Below are 16,603 nucleotides of genomic sequence, written 5' to 3'. Positions count from 1 at the left end.
GAATACGTGAAGATCTAAAATAACAAAACAAGGTCGTGGGGCAAAAATAAAATACGGAGAAATCAAAAGCGGTCGTAAATATACATGCCTAAGCACCCAGTTCAGCTTAGTAAACGGAACCCATAAACAAGTAGAGGAATATAACTACCCAGGAAGGGTTGTCAGTGTGGATCCAAACCACTAGATGAAAATCTGGCGCTCTATCGGCATGAGCTGGGGTGCACTCGGTAAGCACTCCCAAATAAGGAGCGGTAAGCTACCTCTATCACTGAAAAGTTAAATATGCAACCAATGAGCCCACCCAGTAATGACGTACGGAGCGGAAACATGGCGTCTAACTACACAACTGAAATGCCAACAGAGGCCGTCCCAAAAGGCCATGGAACGAAGAATGATAGGGGTAATCCTTAAAGGCAGGAAGCGGGTTTCCTAGATAAGGGAGAAACTCGATTAGTTGATATTGCACAAACGTACTTGGGCTGGCCATGTAGGGACATCTGATGGCCCACCAGGGTAACATATTGGATACCGAGAGTCAGGACTATGAGAAGGGGAAGGCCCATACCTCGATGGAAGGACGAAGTAAGAAAACGGGGAGGAAAGAATGCAATCGAGCAGCTCGGGATATGAGCAATTGGAGGTCAATGGAAGAGGCCTCTTTTTTTTTGCTGTGGACATGAGCAGGCTCTTGATGATGGTGAACAATGGGCAACGAGTGTAAGGTTCAGCATTTCCACAAAAATGCATAACTGGAGGAAGTAACAAATTTAGTCGTTATAATTGTGTACATTTCCATAATTGGTGAATATAGAAAAGTAGACAAAAGAAAACTTAAACAATAAAATAACCCGATGTGCCTGGATACTATTGCCCAAATGTGGCTGCAATGATATCACAATATAGGCAAACGGCATAAGAATGCTACGGATAAGTGAACAATCTTTGAATTTCTCTAGATATTTTCTTGATGTACCTTCGCGTTTCACCATTATCGTTTTAGGAAATCCATTATGTTAATTCGGCTTTCCTGCAGTCCGTTATGTAGAGACATCAAACGACGTCACCAAGGCGTTGAAAGCTTCGCTTGAAGACAGGCGTCGGGAGAAATGTTTTTCTCAAAAATGCAAAAAGCGCCAGCGCCTGCGGCTTGTGCCCTGTGGCGGCAGTCCGACAGTCACACAGTAACTAAAGGTTCCAGCGGATGGCGCACGACCAGTGGAATGCGCTAAAAGCGAATTGACGCTAGCAATTCTGGGAGAGAGAGACGGGAACAGAAAGCATAACACGTGCGAGGGATAGAACATAGGCGTTTACGTGGCAGTTGCAGCGGCACTAGACAACAGCATTTTCACTAGGCAGCGAAGTAAGCAGATACGCGGTCAGTTTTTTTTTTGTTTTTTTTTTCCCCACTCCGAACCATTTTCCTTTCTGGGCCATTGCTTGGACTGGAACGTAGACCGTTCATATGGATGAGGTTAGGCTGGATTCGCGTGTGCAGTCCCCATATGCTTATCCGCTCGGCACACCTGCACATTTTCTATGGGGGCGGCATTAATAAGCCGAGCCCTGATGAATGCCGAGGGTGGGGACTGCTCGAACATCTTGTTCGACGAAAGCGTGCTGCTTCTTAGTATGTCAGAAAATAGTTATTCGGGCTGGATGCTGGGCCTACATAATCACACATCTGATACCTTGATGCTGAAGGCTTATGAACACCCCTCTCACAAAAAGCGCTAGTTGCATTCCCAAAAGCGAAACAGTTAGGCCGCATGGATATCCGCAAGCTGCACGTTGTGCACGAACGGATGTAGACAGCTGTGACGGCCTATCTGTATTCCACCGGAAGCAGTTTGCGCTGCGTGCGGTTCACGGAAAGCGCGTCAGTACTCGCGTGTGTTTTCACTTCACCAGATTGTGGTTTTAGATGCAGCACTTGTGGAAATTTACTCGACCTCCACACGCGCGGTCGCTGATCAAGGCATCAAGGTGGGCGGTATGGCAAAAAAACAAGGGCACAATGTAAACCTGCATTTGCGGAACGCCAAGGTAGGACTCTGATGCGTCGGTGTGTAGAGCGACTACAATAACAACGTAAGTTAAAAGATAATTTCAGCCCCAACTGCAGCAGGGCTGGGTCTTTGGCGCACCGAAAGGACCACAAATGCACGACTCGTGGCTACCCAATACTATTCTTTTTAGCCCACACGCCATAGTTCGCTCTCTACGGCTTGCAACGTAAGTGTGGCTGTGATTTTCGGTGTTAATTTTTGGCTTCTGGAAGCAAGCCCCTTGTTGGAAGTATGGCATTGTGGGAGTTTCTTCGTTGAGACTGCGGCTTAATGTGTTGTCTGGTTGTCTTACTTTTAACTAATTTTACTGGTGTTATGCCGGATACATAACTCTGGTTTGATGCCAAGGGTGAATGCAGCGTATTTCGAAGGGATGATTTGCCCGAGAACCATGATGTGTCCTTGGTACAGGGTTTGTCAGTTTTTTTTTTATTGCTGATATGCCCCTCCCATGTTTTTTTTTTCGACATTTTGGCGTTACGTTTTTGTCACGTTTAAGATGTAGTCATCGTGAACGGCTTTCGATATACGTGAGTACTTTTTGGCGTGGGCTTATCTTGTTTAATTAGCCCCTTTGCTAGTTTTATGTTAGGGTCGTGATCGTTTGCTCGTAATGTCACCCCGAGTGGGAAAACTAAAACGTGTAGGATCTAGGGAGTTAGTGACAGATTTGTCAGTGACTCCACCACCACGGCATAACCTGGCGGTTGCAGCATTATATCTTGAGTTGTTGACCAGGCTGATGACTGCTTCATTTGTCAGTCACCGAAAGCTCAGATTCGTGCCGCCGCCTACCGCTGCGTTACTATCGACCACGATCGCCAGCTTTGGCGATTTTTCCTAAAACTGGCGATATTAAGGGTGCGTGGTGGCCAACATTTCTGCGGAGTCACTAGGCTATCAGCATTGGGTATTGTCGAATTTTCAGATGCTCAACCCCTTGTGTCACCGAACAATAAAGTGCCTTGATGGTATATAAGTATGTTTCAGCCTTTCCGACGGAGCTAAGATCTAAATAGAGCAAGCGTCTAGGAAGTTGTCTGGGGTGTGGCCTTGATCCCAAGAAAACGTTGCACTCAAAACAGGAATTGAAATTTGATTGCGTTGCTATCTGTTATACAGGCCTGAAGAATCACGGCAGAGCCTTCAAGTGACGCCGTTGGTATAAAATGGGATAACTCGGCATTTCCGGGGTGCTTGAGGTTGTCGGAGGAGGGTCCCGAAGTGGGAATGACGGCATATTGCCGCGCGCCATGCATTTGGTTTGTTTACTTATGTTTTGCTTTTACCGCCCGGCTGCGCCGGTCTGTGTTATCTGGGTTACTGTGTGCCAAGGGAAGCGCGTGTTCCATTCTTTTTTTCTATGCCGCATGTGTTATCTCTTCTGCTAGGGAGAGCGTTCCGAACTAACGTGAACCGCCTAGAATACCTTCTTTGTTGTGCATGTAATTCGACGGTTCCACAAACACTCGCGCCCACGGATAAATTCAAGCGGAGCAGGCGCCGTGGCATTCGATTCGCCGAGACTCGCCCACGCACGTCACTTTGCTGACTGCTGCGTCGCCGCCTGTGTATTGTTTGAAATGTTAGGGGAGCACAAGTTCGCTCCAATAAACTTGGTTTTCTTTTAAGACAGTTGCCTCCTCTTTTCCTACGTGACAATATGATAATCGCGGAATGCAAGTAGGTAGTTAAAGGGGTTAAAAACAGTGTGCAACAACACCCCGTCTAGGGCTTTATATGTTCAATAAAATTGACAGTTGGGCTAGTTGGTTTTGATTCATCGTAATGAATCAATTTATATATTGTTTATTCAAACAATTTATATATTGTTTGAAAACTTTTATACCTCAAGTCGCTTTTCACACAGCAGTCAATAACTTATGATTACCCGCAAGGGAGCATATATTTGAAGTTTGGGATCTTGTTTGTTACATCTCAAATTTTGTAATTTTTTTCCACAGTGGCCATTGTAATTTAATTCAATCAGGTACTACCGTACGAAAAAGGTGGACGACCACCTGTTTGCGATGATTTATTTCTAGCTAATTTTAAAAGTAGTATTTCTGAAGCAATCATGCTGTTCCCTTCCTTTTACATTTACCTCCATGGCGATTTTAACTTGCCGAACGTTGATTCGGCTTTGCTCTCATCCCCTTGCTAAACTTACATCGAATACATCAACCTTTCTTTAAGCTCAGCTTCACTCAAATATTCAATAAGCCTACCCGTGATCCAAACATTTTATATTAAATTCTTACATCGGCCCCGAAAAGCATTACCTCAGTATCAAATTTAGGCGGTCGAACTAACCACAACATGCTCCAACTTGAATTCCAAGTGCCTTTACCGATCACCGGCATCCACACCAAAGCAATTCGTGGTTACAATACAGAGAATTTTGACCTTATTATAGCGGAATTAAAAATACTGTTTCATCTAACATTTATGCAGTCTTTTGAGTTTCGAAACATTGAAGAAAATTGGCTAATCTTCAAAAATTAAGTAACAGGCTTTGTAAGTGAACATATTCGAATAATTACGATGGAAAATGACAATTCCAATTCTTGGCTCACGAAGTCGCTTCGGAAGCGGCGCAGCCGAAAAGGCCTTTTTAAAACTATGGGAAGCGGTTTGGCGCAGACGAGGCACGGCAGGAATACAAAAGTTTCTTGAACACATACTGCTCAGAGATAACGGCCGCTAGAAGTGTATACCCTTCTCATGACCTCCCTTCCTTAGGCATTGTTCAGACTACCGACGCAAAAGCCACATCGCGATCTATGGACGTAAAAAAAACAGCGTGTCACGCAGTTCGGTATACTAAGACGGGAAATGACGGCAGTCTTTTAAGTTATTACGACAGTTTCAGCAACGGTCTGAACCCGGCCTTACACATATGAAATCCTGAGAAGTTCGGCACTAAATATGCCCCTCACGTGTTGCAAATAAGATCCCTTGGAAAAAAGACCCCCTTGCTTCGGTATTCGATTCAGAGTCACCCACTGTGTTTAACAAATTTTTCTCTTCCGTATTAACGCTGGAAAGTTACAACAGCATCTCCGATGTTTCTAAACGTGATTGGGCATATGTGCAATACAGAGAAGTCACTCTTGGTGGCATTGAACATGTTATAAAAAGACGTAAAGTTTCTATATTGGCATGCATTGACAATATCAATGCAAAGTTACTATAGTGCACCGCGTTTCATGCAAGCTAATACCTCTACCTTATGGTTCGCCAAATTGAGCATCAGGTCAGTTAACATCACAGTAAAAAATAGATAAGATAATACCAGTTCATAAAATGGGCGAACAAGGCACGCCTAACAACTATCACCCCATTTTTTACCCTGCGTACGCAACAAATGCTCCAATATATAACTGCATCACACATTTTCAGCCTTCTTAAATCAACCAATTTTACGTTGGTGAGCAATATGGTTTCTGTAAAGGTCTATCGTGCGACACTCAGTTATTTGGCACGGAGTACCTTATGACCGCACAGTGTCCGTCCACATCCGTGCGCATAGCATTTACAATCGCAAAAAATCACACAGGCATCGCCAAGATTCGAGCCTGTGTCTGGTAGACCAGACAGAGTTAGTGTCAGTCTCCTTACCCATCGGGCTACGACCGTGATTTGGTATCAGAGTCAAACGGCTTACTCCCTCACCTGTAATGGTGAGGAGTACCTTAGGACCTCTCAATGTCCGTCCGCGTCCATCCGTGCGCACACCACCATCAAGCGAAAATCAAGCGAAGTTCGATTTGAGCCGTGATTGCAGTTTCATGTATGGAGTAATCAAGGTGCAACTTCTGGCTCAAACCGAATGACGGTCGGGGCGCAAAACGGATGCCAATCGGGGCGCAACTTGGATGTCGTTTCTAGTCCGCATACTCCACACCGTCGTCAACATCCACGGAGTGGAGATGCTGCCATTTTTTCTAGCCTTCCGGACGTAACTTCTGGAGTGCCACAACGCAGCGTATTAGGTCCTCTGCTTTTTCTCTAATATACATCAGTGATTTGGGAAATAATCTCACATCAAGAGAAGATCATTTGCTGTTGTTTACATTATTTACCGAAACATTACTACTTCTGACGATCATCTCACCCGTCAAAAAATCTTGATGCCATTTCAACTTGGTGGGACATCTGGCTGATGTCACTGAATTTAGATAAAAATAAAGTCATGGCTTTTAACCGCTAACAGCTTAACCCGAGTTTTCCGTATACTTAAAAAGATCACTTACTATTTCGAACATCGTCGTACAAATACCTAGGCGTCATTTTCAGTCCTTATATACCTTGGTCGGACCACATATCTAGAATTTCCCCAAAAGCATCCCGATCACTGGGTTATTTGCGACGCAACCTATGGGATTCTCCTTCTAGTGTTCGCAAGCTTGCTTTTCTAAGATTCGTTCTCCCCTAACTAAAATTTGCTTCTTCATATGGTCTCCTCATCAAAACTATCGTATTGACATTATCGAATCGATTCAAAATCGACAAGCCCGTTGCATACCTATTAATTACATCCGTAGCGCAGGCATCACGCAGAATAAACGGGAACAGTTTTTGCCAAACCTGCACACATGTCCCACTTTGTCACTCTTATACCGATTTCATAAGTGTGTTTACCCTTCGACTTCAACCCGTTCAATCTTCGACACCCATTTACCATGCCACATATCCTGTACAAACCGTACAGCTACTCCCGCATTTATGGTTCCACTCAAGCTTTCACCTCATCGGCCCTCCCACGTGCCATACCCTTTTGAAATGACCACCCCGACGACATCGCATTTCTCGCATGTGATGAAACTTTTCCACGCCTCGTATCATATGCAGCGCCATCTGTCGCTCAGCTTCGCTGTTTATGAACTTGTTATTTCTATCCTGATTCTGGCGTTTGGTGATAGGCGCCATCTTTGAACTGCACATGCGGGGTCACTGTGTCTTTTGAGGCTTCATTTACTTTGTGATACACCCACATACTTACCACCGTTGTAAACCATGACTTGTTACTTCATTTCAAAGTAATCGACTAGGGAGTTTTTGTCTTTTTCTCGTTGTTTTCACCGCATTTTGCCTCCTTGTGTCTTATTTCCTGCATTATGGTACTTTTTCACATTTATTTCTTTTTGCTATTTCAGGAATAACTCTGTAATTGTGTGCGCCCCCCCCCCCAACTCTATGTCCTACCACGAGCCTGTAAGCTATCTTAAAAAATAAAGATATAAATATATAAATAAATGAAAATACAAATAAATAAATAAATAAAAACTTCCTCGCACCGCCTGGCTGAAGATGACAATTTTCCCGAGCTGCTTTTCAACGAATAGGTTCCAGTTGGAAGTTTTTTCCCTCTATTTCCAGAAATTCTCCGAACACATTTTTTTTACGAGTACTAGCAACCGGAGTTCTAAGTACCAGTGGCACCCCAATACCGGTGCAGCAGCACCGTTGTCGCTGCTGTGCCGCCATCGTGGATGCATTGAGGGAATCGTGTATGGGCTTACACTGTCGTGCCATAGGGATTACGCGGCGCAAACGGGTTAGGGTTTCAATGAACGCCATCATGAAAATCACCCGCCGCGGTGGTACAGTGGCTAAGGCGTTGTGTAGCTGAGCACGAGGACGCGGGTTCGATTCGCGGCCTCAACGGCCGGTTTTCTGATAAAGGGGAAAAGCAGAAACGCCCGTGTGTACGAGATTTCGGCGCACCTTAAAGAGGCCCAGGTGATCAAAATTTATCCGGAGCCCTCCACTACGGCGCACTTCATTGTCTGCGTTGCGTCGGTCAAGCAACCCTACAATCAAGCAATCAAATCTTGGTCAACATGCCAGTCGAGTGAAAAAGGGCACAGATGGGAACTTTGATAGTCATGGCCACGATGGAAGTGCGCGCGTCTGTTTGACGAACATACGGTGGTGTTCTGTTAACCCAATCAGTGCAGACGCGAGAATATGGAAGCAGCTGAAATGTATCGCGAGGGCGAAGATTACGTCAGCATGACCTCATCCCCTTGTTATCTTTGGCCACGAAAGAGCTGTTCTTTCTGGGTGCGCGCATGACATAGGAAAAGAAGAAACAAATGGGCACCTGAGCACTTCGCTGCTACTTTTTTTAGTTTTTTTTGTTACTGCTATTGATTTGATGGTTGGGTTGAACGCGCCGACAAACGCAGGCGCGCCGTAGTGGAGGGCTCCGGATTAATTTTGACCAACTCGGGATCTTTAACATGTGCCGAAATCTCGTACCTTGTTAGTGCAATTGCGCGGATATGTGTTGTTTTGAAAATTTAATTTCAGTTGGCAGTAACGCAAGTTTATGTCCTTTACGCACTTGAAAATATTTTGTGTGCTCAAAACTCTTATCAGCGATAATACTGCTTCGGCTTATGTGGTCTTAAGGCGCTTTGGAAAAACCAGCAAAAACCGACGAACACACAAGTCAAAGAAACGACAACACATTCGCTGGACTAATAACTGAGCATATAATTGAAGAACTATACATCCTACGATCATCCCACCACGACACGCAATCGCAAGTTTTCATCACAAATGCTCAGACGCTATATTCATTGCAACACCCCTAATCATTGAAACACACAATAACAAAGCACACACACCCTAATCATAATCATTGCAACCACCTGTACCTCATTCCCACTAGCGCATGCAAAAAATTCAATTTAACTGGACGACTCGCCCGGAGTTGGATTCCTAATGTGCGATGTACAAAGGCATGCATAACATGCATAACATATACTGATGCCTTAAATGCACGTCTGTTGTCCAGCCACCTGTTGTGTCTACGCGTACTCGTAGAATGAGCCAGCACCACTAGCTTCACGTTGTACTGTTCCCACCAACAGGCGAACTATCCCTTTTTCTAGTATTGAAGCTGCGAAATACCATTGGAGGGAATGGAATGAATGACTTCATTAAAAGGAGGCCAAGAAGCTCTGTTGAGCGATATCGGAATAAGCGTAGGGAAAGATGGTTCAGGTAAAGCATTTGAACTGCACTTTGAGCGTTAACTTAAGCAGGTTATTGCAGGGAAAGGAATTCTTGCAGCGCAAAGCCGCTGGTCCGCGCGTCTTTCATGAAGGCAGGCGCATCCCGTGCTGAGATGTCATGTGGAATAATGTGGTGAAGTGTCGGTGTAAATAGTAAATATCCTAAAACGTTTTCCTCTGCTAAAACAAAAGCTGTTGGGATTACACTTTATAAATTATAGTAGGAGTGATGTGCATGACTAAATCCCTTGTATTTGATACTACGAGCACAATAATGCGTAATTTAGGGGTGACAATGGCCGGGGAAGGAGATTTTTCCAAAGTTGAGAAATGTTTTCTTCCACATTTTTCTTATTTTCAGAGTAATATTTTTTTGCATGTCGTCCACAATGGGTAAATTCAGAAAAAAATGTTTAATTGTCCGAGAGAGTGTGCTTGCATTTTCAAAAAGTGTTTCAAAATGCGCAACATTGTGTACCTTCTGAATGACGTAACGAGAGCTAAAAAGCAGATATCTTTTTCAAATGCGGCCTGGGGCAGTCCAGGCCCTCAACATGGTGTCAACGAAGAAATTTTGGCGGTTTTTAAAAAAGCGATTCCTTTAAGAATTTTTTGACAGACCTGGGTTTGCTTTAAACCCTGGGCATTGAAGGGCGTCTATTAAAAGAGTGAAAGTTATTGTAAAAAGTTACTTGGAAGAATCATTGCGGGCCATGCAAGGATAAGCCTCTGTTTTTACTGAAGGAATTCGTGATGGCCTCTTTACGGCTGTGACGTTTGGCATGGAATGACCCAGTTACGTTACGTAAACATAATACTTTTTTACCGTTCACACGAAAAGGACGTGGTATTCGGTGTAAGGGTACGAAAATGAAGGCCTTACACAAAAAAAGTTGAGGGCGTTGACATTGTCTCTATACTTTAAAGCAAACCAATTTTATATTGCTCCTGAGAAAAACAAATGCACGATCAGTCCATTTCTTCGCGCTGGTTGCAGTGCTGCTGTTGAGAACGCCCGATTTACAAAGAAATAATGGGATTGGTCAACCGCCCTTGCGTTCTGTTTTCTGAAGTTATGGTGCTCTGAAGCAAAGAGTAGCATGCAAACTCGTGTTGTTATAAAATTTGTGGGAGTTGTTTTGTTTGGGTGTGTATGTTTTGCTGCAGAGCACGAGGACGCGTGTTAGATTCCCGGCCGCGGCGGCCGCTTTTCTAATGGAGGCGAAAAGCAAAACTGCCCGTGTCTACGAGATTTCGGCACCCGTTAAACATCCCCAGGTGGTCAAAATATTCCGGAGCCCTCCAATACGGCGCGTCTAGTCGCCTGCGTTGCGTCCGCGCGTTAAACCCTACAATCAATCAATCGGTCAGGTGTGTGGATGCACATCAAAAGGGCACGCAAAGCAGAATTGGTTGCAACTTTAGCGACGGTGTCTTGCACAATACCAAGTACAATGCCATTTCTTGAGCAGCTGGTACCGTACAACTTGTATTTAGCTTCTGTTGATTACAATACTTAAAAATGAACTAACTGCCGCTCACTGCGCCGATATCTCTGTATGTGGAAGTTCTGAACTATTGCCAAACATTTACTGGGCATGCTCAGACCTTTTTAAACATCTGTAGATAAAACCCTTGGTGGACGTTCTCTTGATCTGCTGCTGACGTTTGTATGCGATTTTGGGGCGCTCCAGGCACTCCTTGAAGAGCCCTGTGAACGGCACGCAAGGAGCTCTCCGGTGCCTCGTCATAGCCAGATGCCGCCTATTCGCCCCCGTTGCTGCGTTTACCTCTCTAAGTGCCTCGTACTGCGCGTGCGGCTGCGGCCAATTACCGATTGGTGTTGCTGTTTCCCTTTGACACTGTGTTCTCTTCCCTTTTTGAACGCCCTCTTCCGAACCTCCTTTGCAGAGGTTCCCAGCGTCGTCTTATCTTAAAGCCCTCCTTCTACCCTCCTCCACCACACCCATTTCCATTTTTTGCGCGCGGTGTCAGGCTGGCGCTTCTATTTTTTTCTGTGATTCTCTGTAGCTCAAATTTTTTATGCTTTACACATTCCATAAAGCCTATAAATCAAAAGCTCAGCCTCACAACCAGTCGCACTCGCGCCTCGACGGCTATTTTTATGCTGCCACGATGGTCGTCTGAACCGCCACTCCGTAGACAAATCAGGCAGACATGTAGGTGAGGTGACCTTGCCTGTGTGGCACGAAACCTAAGGGAGGCCGCATGTGCTGGCGGGAGTTAAAAGAAGGAGCAAAGAGAAATATAAAAAGGTTCTTCTCCCGGCGTTGCTGGAAGTTTTTGTAGAATAGTTTAGTGTTCTAAGAGAAATAAAAAATGGCCCCGCATCAGTTCAATTCGTCGCAAATGTCGCTTATAACCTCGCATCAGTTCAATTCGTTGCAAATGTCGCTTGAGAGATAGTCGCCTGCTGCTTTTGCCACGTAAATGCCTCCATCCTCTTTCCCCTCATCTCTCATGCTCTTCCTTTCCCGCCGCGCTCCTCCCACGATAAACAAGGTGGAGTTTCGCTGTAGTCAATTTAATTTTCCCGGGCTCCACCACTCCCCGCGCGTTCCACGTGGCATCTACAAGAAACTTTCGTTACTGCTGCCCCTACAATTCTATATAATTCTGCAAAAAAGGGCTAGTGTAGCGGACGCCCGCCTTTTTAAATTTATTGGCGTATTTATGAAGCAGCCATGTTTAATTTACCATCCATATATTTTTTTATTAACGGAGCACGTGAAATACCACTTATGTACTGACGTTGTGCCTCAGATGTGCGCCATATTTTCCTCCTACGCGCCTATGTTCACAAATAAAGGCACTGCCACCTGATTTAGATATTTTGCAGTGTATTTGTCTATATAACGTCTTGTTCAGCATCTGCCTTGACTTTGGTCAGGTGGCTGAATCGAGTAACAGACAGACAGACAGACAGACAGACAGACAGACAGACAGACAGACAGACAGACAGACAGACAGACAGACAGACAGACAGACAGACAGACAGACAGACAGACAGACCAAAATTTCCGCGTTCACGTAGGCCAAAAACGATTATCGTATTTCAAAAAGGCGCCAATGCGTGGCCAATAGAACGTGGAGGCCTCGTTAGTGCGTTTTCAGGATGACTACACTGTAACAAAAATTTCGAAGCACCTCACTCCTGTATGGCGAAGAGGTTTTGTATTTCGTGCCAGTATTTTGTGTATTTACTGAGTTCTTATGCGAAGGACATTTTACATAAGCATCGAAGGGAAGTATCCGCAGCTCCATTGGGGCCCAGCCGAATGGCCCAGTGGGTAAGGCGTTGAACTCGTGGTCCCAAGGATGCGGGTTCAGGCCTGGCCGCCGTGGGCACATCTCAGATGCAGGGGACACTTAAAATTGATGCAAAATTTAAAATTGTATCTATAATTCGACTGTGGATATTATGGTTAGTGTTCCCGTACTTCAGTGGTTCTGCTCGTGTGGAAGTGTGTATTGTAGAATTGGTGAGGTAATATTTCAAAACCGCAGGTTCGTGTCATAGAATCGCGCGTAATTTCAGTGTTTGTTTTAGCTCCAGAGCTACGACGTTCTTTATTCACAACCCAAAGAGCGTGCTGAGGACGCCAAAACATTAGCAAGGAAGGTGAAAGCAGAAGCACGCCTGAATCCGGAGAGAAGTAATACAAAAAAGCACCTGCCAACGCAACAGAATTGAACAAACCATGGCCGCACACTTGTCGTTCATAATGAACCCGGTCGGGGCGTCGGAATAAATTTCCACAAGGATTACTGTGGCACTCCTACTGCTCGTTCTCCCAACAGAAAACATAGATGACGAATTCATTACGCCAAAAGGCTTGAAGCCCATGTGATGAACACGTGCAAACCCAGGCACCGACCAGGTTGTAATCGCTGGCCATTGTAAAATGCAGGAAGCGCACAAAGAAGAACAAACTGCTGACGTAAGATCTAACAAGGAGGTCTGCTACAGCACTGGCATAGTCTACTTCGTAGCGCGGTGACCAGTTGTGCAGAACGTAACATCAATGCTTGTTTCTAAAGGCCCATCTGTCAAACCCCATCCAAACCACCCATTCCCACTGCGATTCACCGGTGTCTACACGCCAACTGCTGCAAACGCAACTTTTTTTGGAACCACATACAAAGAAGCACACTTGTCTCACTGCGGCCGTGATGTCTCATGCTGCTTAAGTTTTAAAGGAGCCATGAAGAGAAAATACAAGTTGGGTTTATTAGAAAGACTGCTTAGTCCCGATAACAATGACACCAATATCATCGCAATCTTCGAACAAATAACGGAGATATTAAAGAAAACGTGTGAAGCCGTGGCGACCCCCTAGACAATTTCCCGCAACTTTTCTATGACGTCACGGAACCTTGTTTGTGCGATTGGCGGCCGCCTAACTGACCTGTCGCGACGACACATGACTGGACGTCTGTAATGGGGCCTCTAGTTCCATTTGACCGCATCACTTGAATGCTAACGTGCAGTTAACGCACTGAAAATTATGTTTTATTGTTGGCCCATATGACGTCATTCTTGCTCATAACACGTCACTGTGGCGCAAAATTTGAAAGTTTTTAAATACTTCTTGCTTTTTTCTCGTTAAAAAAACATCTTTTGTGGCTCTAATTGAGCTGAGTGAGATACTGAATCCTAGTTCTTTCAAATTAAACGAAGTTGTATTTTCTCTTCATGGCTCCTTTAAGGGTGTTTGCTTCCTAGCCCGAATGTCCAGTTTCGAATGCTGCTTCGTTCTGTTTAGCGTTGCTTGATTGTAGATAGTCAACAGTAATTTGTGTGTGTTATTAACAGTTGTGGAAACAGACTGGAACACATTTTTATTTATCCCTTTTTTTGTATTTTTTAACTTAGCCACTGGAGCAATATCGTAGTTGGAATTCTGCCTCGCTAATATATGCCATCGTTCGTCGTTTTTGCTCATCCTGTAATAAAGACTGTTGCGTGCTCGGTTGGGGAATACGACTTAATTTGCGCTGCTACTGGCGAAAGCTCGGCATCAAGGAGCGACCCCTCTATCACTTGTGTATTCCTTGAGAATGCGGTCTTCGGTGGATAGAAATTTCACAAATAAACATAACGATCCGGATTCTATCGCATTCATGCTCAAGTACAATCTAGATTTATCCACCTAATCTAGAACAGCTTACATGGGGCATGAAAAATTTAAAATCGCAGTAGGCGTCGATCATCGCGTTTAAAATTACACCTTGAAGTCTTCAAACCCTCAATGTTCTGCAACTGATCTTCCCATCAGTACGCGCAAGTAACCAATGTAGCGAGTATTGCGACATTCCCTTGCCTCCTCTAAATACTTGCGGATAGTTTAGCGTGTTAGGTATCATAATTCCACTGTTGCCTGTTTTTGGAGCCCATTACCAATCTTCGCCAACAAGAACCATTTCCGTCGTAGTGGTTAGTAAAGTGTTGTCTTGAATCGTTTGCATATAAACGCGCAAATGAAGGCGGCTCACTGAAGTTGCATGTAAATAAATTGAACACACGGACGAAAATAACATGTGTAACATGAAATTAACATATCGCCTTTTTGCTCCAAAGATTAAGTTAAAGTAAAAGCAATGGACGTTCATTAGTGATATATCAAAGATATTTTGGACTTCGCGATGATGGTCACCATTTACCGGCGTAAAACACAAAGATATTTCTCGTTTCATTTATGGGAGAAAAGTAATAGCTGAAATTGAGAATGTGATGCTTCCATTGTGAAAAAAAAAACTACTCCTATGTTTCTCAGTAAAATGACCTGTTATCTTGCCAGTGCCACTGCACGACGTCGAGGACAATTTTTGTCAGCTTGTCATTGCATCACCTGTGAGAAAAACTATGCATGGCATGATAGCACGTCTGCCTTGGCCGAAGATAATTTTTCAGTGAAAAGAGTGATTTTTCGTATGATAAATACATGTACAAAGTGACCTTGTGGGGACTGAAAGCACAAAACATCTGATTACCTGTTACTGGATAAGCGCCAACCCCGTTCTACAAGCCCTTACGCGAGATTCAACCCATTAGCTGCATCTCAGCAAATTGTAGATTTTTTCTTCTGGCTACAGTGCGGCCGGCCGCCTTCGTAATTGAGAAATTAATCATAAATGTTTTTCCTACAGAGTACCGGGCGCCATCTGAAATCCAAGATGAAGGCTCGCATCGAAGACAAGGTTGTGTACTCTCCCTACCCAGACATCCAGATTCCTGTACTCTCGTTCTTCTCTTTGATGAGAGAAAGGCTACAAATCAAGCCCGACAAACTCGCGGTGGTGAGTGCAGTGCAGAAATGCTCATTGCAGCTACATAGGCTGCACAGATTTGTCGTTTGTGTGATGAGTTCGTTTATTTTGTTATTGAAACAAGACCAAATTTCTGGCCTGCCAAAGCCACGTAGGGCTTAGGAGCAGAGCCTGGCCGTCAAAAGAAACCCAACATACTAAGAACATTCACGGCGAAAGGAAAGCAAATAAGCGAACAACAATTTCAGGCAATCTAAGTGTACATAAATGTACATGGAAAATTCACCTAAAAGGGGAAACTGGCAGCATATTTATATCGATTTCTCAAACCGCTATTGAACGTTGTTTTGTCAACAAACACTAAGCAATAATCAAACAATTAACAAAACCTTTTGTTCGTATCTTTTATTGATACTAGAACTATCGCCACGGAGTTGGTTGAACACAGCCAGAACAAAGTACAGTACAGCGATTCTGTAATTCAACGGGGAATCAAGTAAGGGTCTTTTGGTCGGAGATTACGCGTCGGAGATTACAACGCTTAAAATTATTTGTCCAGAATTGTTTTAAAACAATTAGTTTGAATAACAAACGATCGGTGTTTGTTCATCCTAAAGTTTTGAACACATTACTCGTATGCTCAAAACTTATATCGTAGCTTATGTTTGTTAACATGAAACGCAGAATTGAATCGACTTTGTGCATCCATGGTATGGAACACACCCATCCACTGTCAACCCTTAACGAAACAGACCGCATAAAGTATGTTGTTGCACAAACCACAAGTAGCACACCAACGTTTCCGCCGCATGTACGCTGAGTGAGTCTTCCAAGATAAGTCAGTATCAAAGAGCATACAAAGCTATTGTCACGTAGCCAAAGACGATGCAGCTGTCTTGAAGGAAAAACAATTTTAGCTTGTGCTCCCCTAACAACTCAAAGAATACACAGGCGGCGAAGCAGCAGTCAGAAAAGTGACGCTCGCAGGAGAGTGTCGGCGAATCGAAAGCCGCGGCGTCTGATCGGTGGGCAGTTATCTTTCGGCGCGGGACTGTTCGTCGAACCTTCGAAATACATCGAGAACAGTACACATAAACGAGGACTACTATACGCTAGTGGCATTAATGGGAAACATAATTCCTATCCAAGGAGACAATCCGTGCGGCATAAGAAAGAATGGAACATACGCTTCACTCGGGACACAGATAACAAATC

The 16,603-nt window shown here is 44.3% G+C and overlaps 1 protein-coding gene across 2 annotated transcripts in view; it reads left to right on the top strand.

Annotated features, from left to right (window-relative positions):
* The first annotated feature begins 1,902 nt into the window (after positions 1–1,902).
* LOC144173482 (putative 4-coumarate--CoA ligase 1) overlaps positions 1,903–16,603 on the top strand; it is a 48,013-nt gene continuing 33,312 nt past the window's right edge. Inside the window, exons 1-2 of one of the 2 annotated variants that reach the window (XM_077701885.1) lie at positions 1,903–2,091; positions 15,269–15,418. In XM_077701885.1, coding sequence (XP_077558011.1) covers positions 15,296–15,418 — 123 coding nt within the window. In that variant the 5' untranslated portion in view covers positions 1,903–2,091; positions 15,269–15,295. The other variant, XM_077701886.1, reaches the window with a different exon arrangement.

The sequence above is a fragment of the Haemaphysalis longicornis genome, unplaced genomic scaffold (assembly GCF_048455015.1).
Source record: "Haemaphysalis longicornis isolate Haplotype H1 unplaced genomic scaffold, Haemaphysalis longicornis Haplotype H1 scaffold_3, whole genome shotgun sequence".
NCBI lineage: Eukaryota > Metazoa > Arthropoda > Arachnida > Ixodida > Ixodidae > Haemaphysalis > Haemaphysalis longicornis.
Note: the sequence above shows the minus strand (reverse complement) of the source record. Positions and strands in the feature narration are given on the sequence as shown.